Genomic DNA, 14,653 nt, shown 5'->3' with positions numbered 1-14,653 from the left:
TGCTCTGCACCTGGGCACAGGGGCTCCTCCCAGGCTCCGTATAGACCATAGGCCACTCCCGGATCTTATCACAGTGAGTCTCAGCCCCAACCAGGTGAATTTCCCACCCTGGGGCATGGGGGACTTGGCATCACATCGGGCTGGATGCAGATGGCCATTCTCTTGGAAGGTCACACTGTCACAGTCTTCCTTTCTGCCCTGTCTTGGGGAGGAGTGGTGGGGCTTGTTGCCCTCCCCTCAGTGGCCGTCCCTGTCCCCCTAAAGTAGGCCCCCTCCTCCATTATCTGTGCCTCCTTTTCTCTGCAGCCCTGTGTCAATCTATAACTATTCATGCGTATTTATATCTGGCTCTCCCACCAACCTAATCTCAAGGCACAGAGCATAATCTTTTTTGTTAATGTTGTATTTAGGTTGTCAAACACTTTTTCAAGTAATCAACAGATTGAATGAAAGTGGTGGGACTGCAGGTACAGAGGCTTGGGGAGGATGGAGGTTATGCACATCCGTAGAGGAAAAACAAGCCTGCCGTGGACTTCAGGCACAGGACCTTTGTTTGTGTTCTCTGGGCGTTGACCTTCCTCTTCTCTAAAGTGAGTGGGAGAAGTCAAACCAGCCCCACCTTCCCAAGCCGGTGTGCACACCACCAGCAAGTTCACACTGTCACTTCCTTGGCTTTGCCTCCAGCCTTTGCTATAAGCAACGTGTCACCTGTTTTCAGCAGTGTGCAGTTATGGCGACCTCTGCTCCGCAGTCTGCCACTGCCCTTCAGATGTTCTGCCCAGCCTGTGCTGAAGATCACCCACATCTTAGGGCTGCTGCAGATGGGGAAAGCCCCCCCACCCAGAGGGTGACGCCTTCAAGCTCCAAGAATGAACATGCAGCTGGCCTCACCAGCTCTCTGGAGATGAAGGCTGCATGTGTCTCGTTGTCAACAGGCACCGCTTGTGGCTGACGTGGGGAATCCCCTCTGCGCCTTGGGACTCTACACGGTCCAATGTAGTTGAAGCAGCGGTCAGAGCCGCTTCTCTGGGCTGTGGTCACAGTGCTGTCTCCCACCTGCTGGACGAAACTACAACTGCATTTATGTTCTGTGTCTTCAACCCTCTAGCCCCCTCCAGGGGAGGGGCGCTGGGTTCCTGCCACTTGGTGCTTCCTGTTGGAATTTTCATGCCCCAGCAGCTGGCACCCCAACCCCAGCCCCTGAAACAAAGCCCTCTTCTTTTGGAACCCATCTGTGAGAACAATGGCCTTTATTTAAAAAATAATTTTTTTTTGTAACACAAGAAGGGATCACTGTGACTGTACCTCCCGTCCCCCCGACGGGGCTGAGAGGTGGCAGGGTCAGAGCCCAGCAAAGTCTCCTTTGTGCTGCTCCAGCCACTGGTCCAGCGTCCTGGCCTTGGGGTTGAGCTTCAGGGTCAGTTCGATGTCTCGGTCAGGTTTCAGGACATAGAAACGGAACATGTTGGCCAGGTCCCGGGCGCCAGGGAAGCCATACTTCTCGTAGTCCTCTGGGGTCGTCTAGAAACAGAGGGGAGTCTACTGGGTCTGTCAGCATCTCTGGCACCCCAGCTGTGGGCAACCCAGTCCCAACCCAAGTCCTTTCCAATAAGTTCATCCGAAAACCCTTCTAAAAAGATTAAAGTTCAAAAACCACTGATTTTTTTTTTAAGGTTTTATTTATTTATTTGACAGAGACAGCCAGCGAGAGAGGGAACACAAGCAGGAGGAGTGGGAGAGGAAGAAGCAGGCTCCCAGCGGAGGAGCCCGATGTGGGGCTCGATCCCAGAGCACTGGGATCACGCCCTGAGCCGAAGGCAGACGCTTAACGACTGCGCCACCCAGGCGCCCCTCAAAAACCGTTTTAAGTCAACTTAAATCCTATTCTTTCAAGGGGCACCTGGCTGGTTCAGTCAGAAGAGTGTGCCACCCTTGATGTTAGGGTCGAGTTTGAGCCCCACAGTGGATGTAGAGATTACTTAAAAAAAAAATATAGGGGCGTCTGCCTTCAGCTCAGGTCATGATCCCATCGGGCTCCCTGCTCCACTGGGAACCTGCTTCTTCCTCTCCCACTCCCTCTGCTTGTGTTCCCTCTCTCGCTGGCTGTCTCTCTCTCTGTCAAACAAATAAATAAAACCTTTAAAAAAAAAGTCATAAATCTTGTTCTTTTGAGATCGTGAGATGGAAACTTCTCAGCCCTTTCCAAACCAGAATTCTGCAAACATCACTTTCTTGCTCAGAAACCAAAGCTGTTCCCCTTTCCTGACCAAACTGAGTCTACACTCCTCAGCTCCTGAAATCCTCCACAGCTGCCTCAGACCTTTCTTTGTTTAGATGTATGCGCGGCCATTTAGGGCATGTTTTCTAGAGCACCTCCTGGCACTAAGGAAGCACTTACATTGATTACTCCATTCAATCCTAACCACCAGGGAAGGAGATACTATTCATACACCCATTGTATAGATGAAGATACTGAGGCAGAGAGGGTCTGGGACTGTGCCTCTAAGGTCACAAGTGGGTGTTAAGGGCTGGGAGCAGGATCTGAGTCTGGGGGGGTCTGACCCACCTGAAACACACCCTGCCACAGCCTCCCCATCATTGCTCTGCTTGGGTCTGGGAGCTCTGTGGGTAGTTTTTGTTTTTCAATGACTTGGGAGTTTCCCAGATTTTCTTTGATAAGTCACTCTCACTACCATAATGGGAAGAACCAATAAGAAACAAGGCACCCAGGGGTCTGAACAGGAAGACAGAGGGTCAGCGGGGAGAGAAGGGGCCAGAGGGCCTCCTGCCCACCTAGCCAGGCCAAGAGGAGACAGGGATGGGGCCCATCTCTCTGGTCTCCTTTCCCTTCCCTCCCTCAAGTCACACCCCAGAAAAGCCCAGCACCCCTGTGTGTTCACTCTTGTCTTGGACCCTCGTGTCCCCTCTTTCTGGAAACCTTCCTTGCCTCTTGGTCAACTGCCTAAGCCAGAAATTTCTCTCAGCAGCCACACTTGGCCCCCAAGCACAGCATGACAAACGTTCATAGTGATGAATTCAGATTTACCCTGCCCGGGGTCATGGGGCAGCCCTAAATGCTGCTTCCCTACCACCCATAAAGCCCCCACGGGGGTTAGAATGACCAGAACGGGGCTGGCAGAGCCCCCTGGTGGGAGCTGGGACGGTACCCATCCCAGGCCCGGGCCCCAGGAGCCTACCTTGGCATTGCGCACGGTTTTCCCGGTGTGCTTGGAGAGCAGGGCGGCGTACTCTTCTGCTGTGTGCTTGCAGGTACTGAGCCCAATGTTCCGACCGACGTACTCTTCTGGCATCTTCAGCAGGCTGAGCACCACGGGACCCAGGTCGGTTACAGATAAGCCATCCATGGGCACATCACCCATGGGCAAGCCTGGGAGAGGAGGGAGGAGGGGTGTGCTGGCACATGTTCCCGCCAGCCCATCGCCAGGACACGTGCACAGGTCAGCACCCCTGGTGTGTGTGGTGGACAAGCAGCAGTGAGGTTCAGTCAGGAAACGATGCGATCCGATCTCTGCCACCTTGGCACCTGTTTACGCCCTGAGCCCTGGTTGCTCCATTTACAGAGTGGAGGGAACGCTGGACCTGCCCACCCTCTCGGGGCTGAGACACGAACGGAAAGGAAATGAAGGGGCTGCTCCCGAGGCGCCGGCCCCACTGTACTTTGTCGTATCTGGAATTCCTGATGTGGAAAGCCAACTACACTAACAGGAAGGCCAGAGTGCCGAGGCCAGGGCCTGGCCCAGAGCAGCACGTGGCAGGGGAGGCAGAGCAGTATCACTTGGGTCCTGCTGCATTCCTCACCCATGACAAGGGCTACAGCCGCTGCCCATTCAGGTCACCCGGGGACCTTGTGGGGACAGAGCTCAGCTAGACACAGAACACAAGAGGTATCCCCGAGCAGCTCTGCAAACTATAAAGGGCGATGCCAGTGTGCCAACAGAGGCCCAGACGGCTCACTGTCCCTGCTGTTCGTGCACAGGGGGAGGGGTGGCCAGCTGAGGACCGCGGCCACCCACAGGACACAAGCTGCCTAAGGTACCCTGCAGCCCATTTACAGCTTGAGAGGAACGTGCTTTCCTCCTCTGCGACACCTACCACTGGACCTGATCCTCCAGATCCTCTCCTTACCCCCGCAGGACAAGTAACAATGCACTCATCTCTATAACAGACAAAGCATTGCCTCACTGCCTCCTGGCAGGTTTTCTCATCGCCCCTGCAAAAGTCAGTGATGCCCATTTCACAGAGCAGGAAGCAGAGGCCCAGCAAGGTTACATGCTCTGTTCTAAGTCACAGGCCATGCGAGAACCTGGGCTGGGACCCGGAACCATCTGAGGACAAGCCCGTTTTCTACAACACCCGCAGCTCCCCTTGGGGAGAGCAGACGCTCGGGAAGGAAGAAGGGCACTCACTCAGCAAGTAGCTCTTTCCGTCGGGGGCTTTCTGAGGCAGGAAGTAGGAGAGGAGGTTCTCAAAATAGCAGGAGAGCCGCACGCTGGTCATGGGAACTCCGATGTCCCGGAAATATTCCTCCACCTCCCCTTTGCCATCAAAGTGGCCCGCTGCCAGTCTCCCGGCCGTCAGCTTCTTGATGTTCTCCAGGCCACTGTAGACCACGTAGTGAAGGCCCAGGCGCTTGGCCAGATCGGCCAGCAGCTTTCCCTGTAAGCAGGAAAGGGGAAACCACAAAGCTGAGAGGGAGGATGTGTAATCACAGCCCAGGCTCTCCCACTCCTGTTGCCACTGTGCCTGATGCTAAGAGGCTGACACCACTTCATCCTCTGATAAGGGCCCCTCTTCTGGAATGATGCTCACACGTGGTACCACGCCCTCTCACACACCACTGTGAGCCTTCTGTCCTAGTGTCACTTCTCGAGATCACCCGGGGGGTTGCACTTCCCCATATGCTCAACTGTGGCCCACCCATGTGCACTGTGACAGGTGGGGGTAGGTCTGCTGTTTGGGAGAGCGCTGCATGGAGCTCTCCCCCCTCTGCCTGCTCCATACAAAGCCATCCTCCGTGAAGGGCCCCAGCAGTCCACTAGGGAGGTGGTACAGCTCAGGGATGAAGTACACACGCTACTCAGGGGCCACACCTGCTGTGCAATGCACTAGCCTCAAGATCCTGGACCAGGGACCTAACCTGGCAGCTGTTAAACGGGGAGCCATACCACCTGCCACATAAGGATGTGTAGGGGGTTGAACAGTGGCCTCCAAAAAGATATGTGCACATCCTAACCCCCAGAACCTCTGAATGTGACCTTATTAGGGAAAAGAAATCTGCAGATATAATTAAGGAACTTGAGATCATCCCCGGTGGGCCCTCAATCTGTGGACAAAGGTCCCTATGAGAGACTGAAGAGGAGACATGGAGAGAAGGCCACATGAAGGCAGAGACTGGGGTGATGTGGCCACGAGGAGAGCCAGTTGGGCAGAGACTGGGGTGATGTGGCCACGAGGAGAGGCAGCTGGGCAGAGACTGGGGTGTTGTGGCCACGAGGAGCGCCAGCTGGAAGAGGCAAGGAGTGGAGTCGCCCTTAGAGCCTCCCTCTGAAGGCGCCTTCACTTTGGACTTCTGGCCCCCAGACGGGAGAGAGTCAGTTCCTGTTGTTTTAAGCCACTCAGCTTGTAATGGCAGCCTCGGGACGTGAACACAGGCTGTAAGGATAATGAGCCAAGATCTCCATCCACCAGAAGAGCTGTCCTCTCCACTCTGTGGGATGGGCTTCCACTTAAGATGTATTCAAAGAAAATGTCAAGGCTAAAAACATGTCTAGAGACTAGCGGTCCATTCCAACCTCCCTTTATTTTACGAAGGCCCTTTTTTCTAACAAAGCCCAGGGCAGGGAAGGTCCAAGCAAAGCTCCAGCTGGTTGTGGACGACGCAGGGCTGAAAGCTAACGTGCTGGACAGTCAGCCAGGGTCTCTCCTCTGCCACCACATTCCACAGATCCCTGAGTGCCCTGTGTGTGAAAGGCTTTGTGCAACTGTCCCCATCTTCAGTGGGACACAATGATGGCCACGTCTCACGTTCTCTGTCTCTTATCCCTCCCCCTGCCGCCTGGGCTCAATAACCAACTAACTGGAGAGAATGTGGGTGGAAAACAGAATAAACAGAAACATACAACACGTGAAAGGAGACATGGGGACTTTCTGGGTTGATGGAAATGTGTTCTGATTAGATTGGTAATATGTGGGTATATTTATATTCAAATTTTATCCAACAGTACAGTTAAAATGTGTGCATCCTATTATGAGAAAATGATGGGTCAACAGAGTTGGTTTTTTAGAAAGTGTAAAAAGTTACTGGATGACAGATTATCAGTTGCCTGGGGCTGGGGGAGGTGGGAACTGGGAGTGACTGCTAATAGGTACGTGTTTTTTTTGGGGGGGGTGATGAAATGTTCTGGAATTAGGTGATGGTGATGGCCACACAACTTTGAGAATATATACTGAACTATACACTTTGAAAGGGCAAACTATGGTGCCTGAATGACATCTAAACACAAGTCACCGGAAGAGGAAAGCATCTGCCTCTCATGCTTATTAAAGTCCAGGAGGACTGCATGGAAGAGGAGGGAAAAGGCCTGCAGTGGACGGTGGTCACAGGCAGAGTCAGCCCCTCGCCCTGCTCCTAGGCCAGCCTTCCCACATCCTCCCACCTGCCCTCACCTGCTTGACCTCCTGCTCCTGGCTTCGGTTTTCCCAGTAGTTGGTCACAATGAAGGCAGCATGGGCCCCAGTCAGGGCCAGCTCCATGCTGGCCTCGTCATCCTGGTCTCCCTGTACCACCTCTGCACCCTGCAGCCTCAGCTCCTTTGCTGCCTTCTGCCCAGGGTCCCGCGTCACCACTCGAACCCTGAATGTCCCATCTTCCAGGAGCGTCCGGGCCACTGAGCCTCCCTGAGCACCTGTGAAGAGACAGAAAGACCTGCAGAGTGGGACCTGCCTGGGCGTCCTGCTAAGGGGAAGCCCCAAAGGGAACGCTCCACACCAGCCAGACACCCAGACACTTTTCACCTGTGATCCTCATTGAATGCCTTACACCATTTAAAAAATAACAGCTCTACTGAGACAGCATTCACTCATCTTTTAAAGGGTACATGGTGTATATTTATTTAAAAAGTATTTTGGAAAATCCATATACTAGTGGGTTGATTTTACCCATAGTAAACAAATACTTACACTGGGCAGCTGAGACGTCTCCCACTGTGCACGCATCATACTTGCCTTGAATTTCCCCGGAAAAACTCACGGCTTCAGGTTAAATAAATACATAAAGCGTACAGTGCAGTGGTTTTTCTGCGTATTTAGAGCATGCAACCATCATCACAGTCAATTTTAGAACATTTCATTCCCCCGCCCCCAAACAAAACCCAGCAGCACTCACTTCCTCTCAGCTCTGGCAACCACTCATCTACTTTGTCTCTATCCCTCTGCCTCTTCTGGACGTTTCACACAAATGGAATCATACGGTATACAGTCTGCTGTGTCTGGCTCCTTTAACTTAGCATACTGTTTTCAAAGTTCCTCCATGTTTTAGCAGGCATCACACCTTTTAACAAATGTTTAAAATGTGGGACGCCTGGGTGGCTCAGGTCATGATCCCGGGGTCCTGGGATCGAGCCCTCAGTCAGGCTCCTTGCTCAGCAGGGAGCCTGCTTCTCCCTCTCCCTCTGCCTGCAGCTCCCCCTGCTTGTGGTCTCTCTCTCTCTGATAAATGAATAAAGAAAATCTTAAAAAAAAAAATGTTTAAAATGTATTATGGGGCAGCTGGCTGCTTGGGAGGCAGAACATGCAACCTCAGGGTCATGAGTTCAAGCCCCGCGTTGGGAATAGACTTTACTTGTACAAAATAAATAAGTAAAATGTATTACAATATTTAGTGCATACACAAAAGGATGCCAACACCCATGTACCCACCCCTTAGCTTAAGAAATACAGTATCACCTACATCATCTTCTTCTTTTTTTTTTAAAGACTGAGAGGTGCCAGACTCACTCAGTCAAAAGAGCATGCAACTCTTGATCGCGGGGTCGTGTCTCTGAGCCCCACTTTGGGTGTAGAGATTACTTAAAAAAAAATAGACTTTAAAAATGAGAAAATGACAAAAAGTAAAATCATCAAAAGGAATAAAATAAAAATCATCCATAAATATATGTATGAGAAAATTGGATGCAGCACTATTTGCAATAGTGGAAATTTGTAGACAAATGACGTGTCCTTGGGTAAGAATCTGTTAAAGAGTTGGGCTCCCTGCTCAGCGGGGAGTCTGCTTCTTCCTGTACCCTTCCCTCCTGCTCATGCTCTCTCTCAAATAAATAAAATCTAAAAAATAAAAAAGGGATTCTGGTTAAATAAGTAACCGATCCATGCAAAAGTGATAAAAAAGAATGTGGCAAATCTGTATGTATGACCTGGACGGGTGAACACTCTCCTGGAGTGGAAAAGATAAGTTGCAGAACTACAACTAACCTCACACAGTACTGGTGGGAATGTAAAATGGTGCAGTCGCTTTGAAAAACAGTCTGGTGGTTTCTCAAAGGGCTAAACACAGACTTACCATATGATCCAGTAATTCCAGTCTAAGCATGTACCCCCTAAATTAAAAACGTCTCTACACGAAAACTTGTACATGAATGTTCACAGCATTATTCACAATAGCCAAAAGGTGGAAACAAATCAAATGTCCATCAATGGATGAATGGGTCAACACAACATGGTCTACCCATGAAATGGAATATTATTCAGCTATAAAAAGGAGTGGGGTACTGACACATGCTACAAAGTGGGTGAACCTTGGGGCGCCTGGATGGTTGGGTGGATTAAGCATCCGACTCTTGGGGTGCCTGGGTGGCACAGCGGTTAAGCGTCTGCCTTCGGCTAAGGGCGTGATCCCCGCGTTATGGGATCGAGCCCCACATCAGGCTCCTCCTCTACGAGCCTGCTTCTTCCTCTCCCACTCTCTCTTGCTGGCTGTCTCTATCTCTGTCAAATAAATAAATAAAATCTTAAAAAAAAAAAAGCATCCGACTCTTGATTTCACATCAGGTAATGATCTCAGGGTCATACGGGGCATGAAGCCTGCTTAAGATTCTCTCTCTCCTGGGGTGCCTGGGTGGCACAGCGGTTAAAGCGTCTGCCTTCGGCTCAGGGCGTGATCCCGGCGTTCCAGGATCGAGCCCCACGTCAGGCTCCTCCTCTATGAGCCTGCTTCTTCCTCTCCCACTCCCCCTGCTCTCGCTGGCTGTCTCTATCTCTGTCAAATAAATAAATCAAATCTTTAAAAAAAAAAAAAATTCTCTCTCTCTCTCTGCTCCTCCTCCCCACTCCAAACTCCAAAAATCCCCCCAAGCCCCAAAGTGGATGAACCTCAAAAAACAAGACAAGTGAAAGAAGGCAGACACAAAAGGCCACATCTGTATGATTTCATTTACAGGAAAAGTTCAGAATGGGCAAATCTACAGACAGAAAATAGACTGATGGCTGCCAGGGGCCGGGGAAAGTCAGGAGAAATGCTAGTGGGTATGAGGTTTCCTTTGGGAGTGATGAAATGTTCTGAAACGGACTGTGGTGATGGCCACAGAGCTCAGGAATATACTAGACATCAGCGAACTGCACACTTTAAATGGGTGAATTGTATGGTACGTGCTTTATATCTTAAGGTGTTATATGTTTTTAAAAACATACAGGAAAGAAAAAAAAAACAGATGGGAGCAAAATAAGACACTTTACCATTTAAAAAAAATAATTGTGTATCTCTAAACTGTCTGGTAGGATACTCTGGAAACGAGGACCGTGATGGATGGGGTTGCCAGGACGGAGGTGGGAGGGAAATTTCGTTTTGGTACTATGTGCACATGCTTATTCGAAAAAGTTAAAGTAATTAATTTTTTAAAACGTGAAAGGGAATGTATGCCCAGGTCCTGTCCCCACCCCCCGCCGGGTCAGGGGTCCGAGACGCAAGACCCTCCCTCCAGGACCCGGCCACCCACCCTGGGAACTCCTCCCAGGCTCCGGGGGCTGGGCTCGCGCTCGCTCACCTGTGGCTCCAAACACCACCACCAGTTTCTTGTCTGCCATGCGGGCTGGTGCGGCAAGTGGGGTCCCAGAGGCCTAGGCGCCGTGGGACGAGGGGGATCGGCGATGGGGACACGCGTTCCTCCTGAGACTACTCCGCGCACGCACCGCGTAGACGCAAAGGGCTCCAGACACCGCGACCCTATCCGGGTCTCCGTCTTCCACCTCCCGCGCGGTGCACCCGGCCGCCGAGACCTCCACGACGCAGCCCTGGTGGGAAATGGTTGAGCGGGAACTTTGGGCCCCCAGACCTTGCAGCCGAGTCCACTGCCGGAATGGGGGGGAGGTGTGGAACCTGCGGAAAGGCCGACCCCACCCGCAGTTCCAGCCCCGCCCTGGCAAAGCCATCCCTTCCCGGCCGTCCTGCGAGAAGGAACCCCAGCCGTGCTGCCTCGGGACTCTCAGTGTCCAGGCCCTCACTCCGCGCGGAGCTGACCCGCCTCCCCCCTCGGCGGGCACAGATGGTTCGTCCCGGCTCGCGCGGGCCTGGACTTGCGTCCGCGCCGCGCAGCCTCCTCGGCTGGCGGAAACCGGATATAGACGGACCTCCGGGGCTTCTCGAAGTGCACCTGCGGAGCGGTTTTGCGGGAGGCTGGCGGTGAGACCTGAGGATGCAAAAACAAAAGCAGAAACAAAACACACGGCTTTATCTTGCATGAACATCTGAACTTGCAGATACGGGGTGTCACCTAAAGATACTTATATATCATCTGGGACTCTCAACCCCCCAGGCTCTGAGTTCTTGCAAGCCTGACTCACCTTTGAGGCTGCTCCTAGTTGCACGGATTTGAGTTATTTTTTAGCAGAAAAAGTGAGATTTCTTTGTGTTCAGCTAAAACTCAAAAATGGCCCTGTCACGCCTCTCCTGAAAACTTATTACTGGGTAAGAAAAATTTTTTTCCTTTCATTCACTCACTCAATTCAGAATGTGTATTGACCATCCGGGAAGGTCAGCTTCGTAACAGCAGGCACATCTCTGCATTCACTGCTGAATTTCCAGCACTTAGCACAGCGCATGGCACGTAGGCGCTCAATAAATATTTGCTGATTGACCGGTTGTCTCAATGAGTTCCCGGGAACCCTAACTAAAACTGGTGATGTTTTCCCGAATCTAGTGGTGGAGATAACTTACAGGGTAATGTGTATTTTATTTATGTAAAATACTGGTCTTTATTATGAAATGCGTGTATTTATTTTAATACATACTATGTTTACTCGTGTTGGTATTTATAAATAAAGATTTCATCTATGTGTTCGTCTTGCATAAATCTTTTGCAGCCTCCTCCACATCCTGTTATGTTACGCCTCTATGCTGAGACTGTAAAGTTTGCCTGGGTGGGGCTCACCACGTTAGATAGGGCTAATTATTACTTATTCCTTGAGATTCCACATACCCATAATCTCCTCCAGGAAGCCCTCCCTGACCCCTAAGCTAGGCTAACTACTCCTATTCTATTCCCATCTCTATCTCACTGGTAAAATTGGCTACGATAGTAGGAAGGCTTCCTGAGAGCTGGCTTATGTCATGTTTGTCTCTACCTCTTCCTTCGGGCACCATATCCTGTACTTACTAGGAACTCAGTAAATACCTACTAAATGGAACCCAAGTGCATATTACTGTGATAAAAGATGAAGCTTTTCTTCAGTTACATAAGGATAAAGCATAAAACCCAATGTTCCAAGGTCTCCACTTTAAGGAAATAAATCTAAACAAGAAGGCATGTAGCAGGACCAGCTGCAGAATTTGCAAGGCCTGGTGCAAAATGAAAATGCAGAGCTCCTTGTTCAAAAATTATAGAGAATTTCAAGAAAGTAACAGCAGAGCATTAAACCAAGTGTGGAGGCCTTCTCAGAGTGGGACTGGGGTTACAAGCCCAGGAAGCCAGCCCTGGTGCCCAAGTTTAATTGAGTAGCATCTTAGGGCCAAAATGGGACACCGGGATCTCCCCTGCCTTTTGGCCTTGCTGAACTGACCACTTGGAAATCAGTGCAGGCAACGAGTGGCAGAGAATGGCATCTCTGCTCCTGGGTTTCTGATCAGTGGTGCTGGTGCCTGGGGTCTGTCTGGAAGTGTGTAGGTATTATTGACAGCCTGGGTAAAGGTATTGTCTCTTGAAGCCCCACCCAGTCCACAACACAATGGTCCCCTGAGGCCTGAGGAGAAAGATTTGGCTACTGACTGGCGTGCTCAGCTGTGACTCTGCACTTCCTGTTGGACTTTATATCTGACGAAGACTTCCTGCAAAACTCTTGCCAGTTCACTGAGCCCAGTGACATGTGCTAGTAATGATAACGGGGGCGGGGGGGAGGTGGACAACCGTCTCTGAGCAAATCTAAGCTCCACATTATCTCATTTGAAATTTATTTATGTAATCTCTAAGCCCAATGTGGGGCTCAAACCAGGAATTCAAGCCAGGCACCCCCCCATTATCTCATCTGAACCCTCAAAGCAATCCCCCTTCAATCAGTGCCACTGGATTTAATTCAATTTTGTGTGTATGTGATTGGGGCAGGGGCAGTACAGTGTGTACTTCCAATTATTATTTTTAAAGATCCATTCTTTTTTTAGATTTGGTTTTGATAGCCAAGTAATGTATAATGCATTTATGCATCTCATAAAAAACTTTGAATGGTACAAATAAAGCACAAGTGACCCTTGACCTCCCTCTGACATTCTCGTGTGTAAACCTTCTTGGCCTTTGCCTGCATTTAGATATCTAAACATGAACATGTGGAAAGAACATTTTGTAGTTAAAAAAAATAAAAGGGATCATACTGAATATATTTTTCCCCAGATTTTATTGTGAAAATTTGTAGACATAGAAAATTTGAAATAACTATATGTAGTGAACACCCATATATATACTTACCACCTAAATTCTCTAAAATGTTAACATTTTGCTATATTTATTAGACACCTATTATCCATCGACTATCTTATTGATATGTTTCAAGTAAATGGCAAACATCAGTGCCTTTCACCCTTAAACACTTCACATACACATTAGAGTTCAGTATTTTTTAGGTTAAACTTAGGCACTGTCAAATGTATTTTTGTATTTTTCTACATCTTGCTTTTCCCTTCTGCTTAACATCCTCCCTAAGGTGGTGTCTGCCCTTCCTTTTTTAACGGAAGCAGAACTCCGTTGAATAAATGTGTCCCTGTCAACCCCCACCCCATCCTCCTTTAATGGACGTTTAGGTTGTTTCAAGATTTTCACCCAAATGACGTACGCATCCCCTTATGTGTTGCAGTGACCTTCCTTGCTTGTTGTCTCTTTGGGTTCTTGCACGCGTTGCTCTACGATAGCTACCGAGAAGTGGAATTGAGCAAAGAGAAGGCCCATTCTTAATTCTAACAGATCTCGCAAATTGTCTCCGCTTCCCCCTAACTCCCACGAACACCGCACGTTCCGCACACCTTTGTCAACACCGGACAGTACCGGTCATTAAACCTGCAGCCAGCTTGAAGGGTAAGGAAATGACGGGAAGCCAGTGCGGCTGGAAAAGAAAGGGCAGGTGGAGCCAAGCGCAAGAGGAGCCTGGACAGGCGGTGATATGGGGCCCGGAGAGCGCATAGCCCCGAGGCACCCTCATTAACACTCGCTCTTGTTAACCTGCTCTTTCGGGAGCACCCCGACTGCCCTTGCGCCCTGGGCCCAGCGGGAGATGCGGCGTACCCGCCGCAGGGGCGTGTTCTCCGCAGGTCCCGCCCCCCGCTGCGTGCGCACGTCGGGCCGCCCCCGCGCCGTCCGCTCCGCTGCGGCGGCCGCGGCACTTCAGGGAGTTGCTGACGGACTCGCGGACGCGGCGACGGACAGACGGCCGAGCGGACCCGAGGCCGGTGAGTGGCTCGCGCCTTCCGCGGCCCTCCTCTGGGCTTCTCGGCGACTCCCGCCGGCTCGGGCCTTCGGGAGCTGGACCAGGCCGGCGGCTGACGCTGCGGCCCCAGCGCCGGCCTGAGGAAGACCCGGCGGGCCGGGGCAGGGGGCTGTCGGAAACGGGCCGAGCGGCGAGGGGGCCGAGCGGCGGAGGGTCCCCACTTTCTACGCGCCGCCTGGGCGGACGGGCCAGGCGCGAGCGGCCGGTCCGCGTTGGGCCCCATTGGGCCCAGCCCCTTGCGGCGTCACGAGTGCGCGGGGCGAGGTGACCCCGGGGGCGCCGCGTGCCATCCTGGCGTTCCCGGAGGGGGTTGCAGCCTCCGACCGCCGTGAGCCTGCCGGGTGTCCCCGGGCGTCCGAGGTCCGAGCCCCGCGTGGCGGCTGGTGCTGGCTCTGCGCTTCCTCCTGACTCACCTCAGTCGGAAGGGCGCTTTGAGTCACTGTCATGACTTCATGAGTGACCCGCGGCCGCCGGGGCGCAGACCGGTCGGGAGGGACCGACGCCCGGGGCGGCCGGTTAGTCCGGGCGGGGAGTTTACCAGTCACTTCGTTGGCGCGCTGCTGTAGGTGTATTAATTGCCCGTGGTTGCCAGGAGTGCCTTGCACAGTCTTTGCACAAGGCCTGCCTGTGTCATGCTATTGAGGTGGATTCTGATGAACCGCTTGTTGTGGCCTGT

General features: G+C 51.6%; 2 protein-coding genes across 4 annotated transcripts in view; one reads left to right on the top strand and one right to left on the bottom strand.

Annotated features, from left to right (window-relative positions):
* Nucleotides 1-1,233: 1,233 nt before the first annotated feature.
* Nucleotides 1,234-10,472, bottom strand: NMRAL1 (NmrA like redox sensor 1). 2 transcript variants are annotated; one of them, XM_008696837.2, is made up of 5 exons: nucleotides 10,059-10,465; nucleotides 6,688-6,926; nucleotides 4,428-4,677; nucleotides 3,198-3,388; nucleotides 1,234-1,521 (listed from the first exon to the last, which is right to left on the bottom strand). In XM_008696837.2, exons 1-5 carry the CDS (start codon nucleotides 10,096-10,098, stop codon nucleotides 1,342-1,344), a joined length of 900 nt encoding a protein of 299 aa, XP_008695059.1. In that variant the 5' UTR covers nucleotides 10,099-10,465; the 3' UTR covers nucleotides 1,234-1,341. The 2 variants fall into 2 exon arrangements, with proteins under 2 accessions (XP_008695059.1, XP_008695060.1); XM_008696838.2 differs by having other exon boundaries at nucleotides 1,372-1,539; nucleotides 10,059-10,472.
* A 3,319-nt stretch (nucleotides 10,473-13,791) lies between these two features.
* Nucleotides 13,792-14,653, top strand: part of HMOX2 (heme oxygenase 2) — a 27,944-nt gene continuing 27,082 nt past the window's right edge. Inside the window, exon 1 of one of the 2 annotated variants that reach the window (XM_040635391.1) lies at nucleotides 13,792-13,939. The gene's annotated coding sequence lies outside the window, so the exon portion shown is untranslated. The remainder of the gene's footprint in view (nucleotides 13,940-14,653) is intronic. The other variant, XM_040635392.1, reaches the window with a different exon arrangement.

Source organism: Ursus maritimus, unplaced genomic scaffold, assembly GCF_017311325.1.
Source record: "Ursus maritimus isolate PB19 unplaced genomic scaffold, ASM1731132v1 scaffold_2, whole genome shotgun sequence".
Classification (NCBI taxonomy): Eukaryota; Metazoa; Chordata; class Mammalia; order Carnivora; family Ursidae; genus Ursus; species Ursus maritimus.
The sequence above is the reverse complement of the archived record's forward strand: the minus strand, read 5'-3'. Positions and strand labels throughout refer to the sequence as shown.

Coding starts and splice junctions, on each gene's coding strand:
- NMRAL1 (XM_008696837.2), bottom strand. CDS start 10,098: ATGGCAGACAAGAAACTGGTGGTGGTGTTTGGAGCCACAG. Junction 6,927..10,058: donor GGTGGTGTTTGGAGCCACAG/GTGAGCGAGCGC, acceptor GTCTCTTCACAG/GTGCTCAGGGAGGCTCAGTG. Junction 4,678..6,687: donor AGGAGCAGGAGGTCAAGCAG/GTGAGGGCAGGT, acceptor TCCTGCTTACAG/GGAAAGCTGCTGGCCGATCT.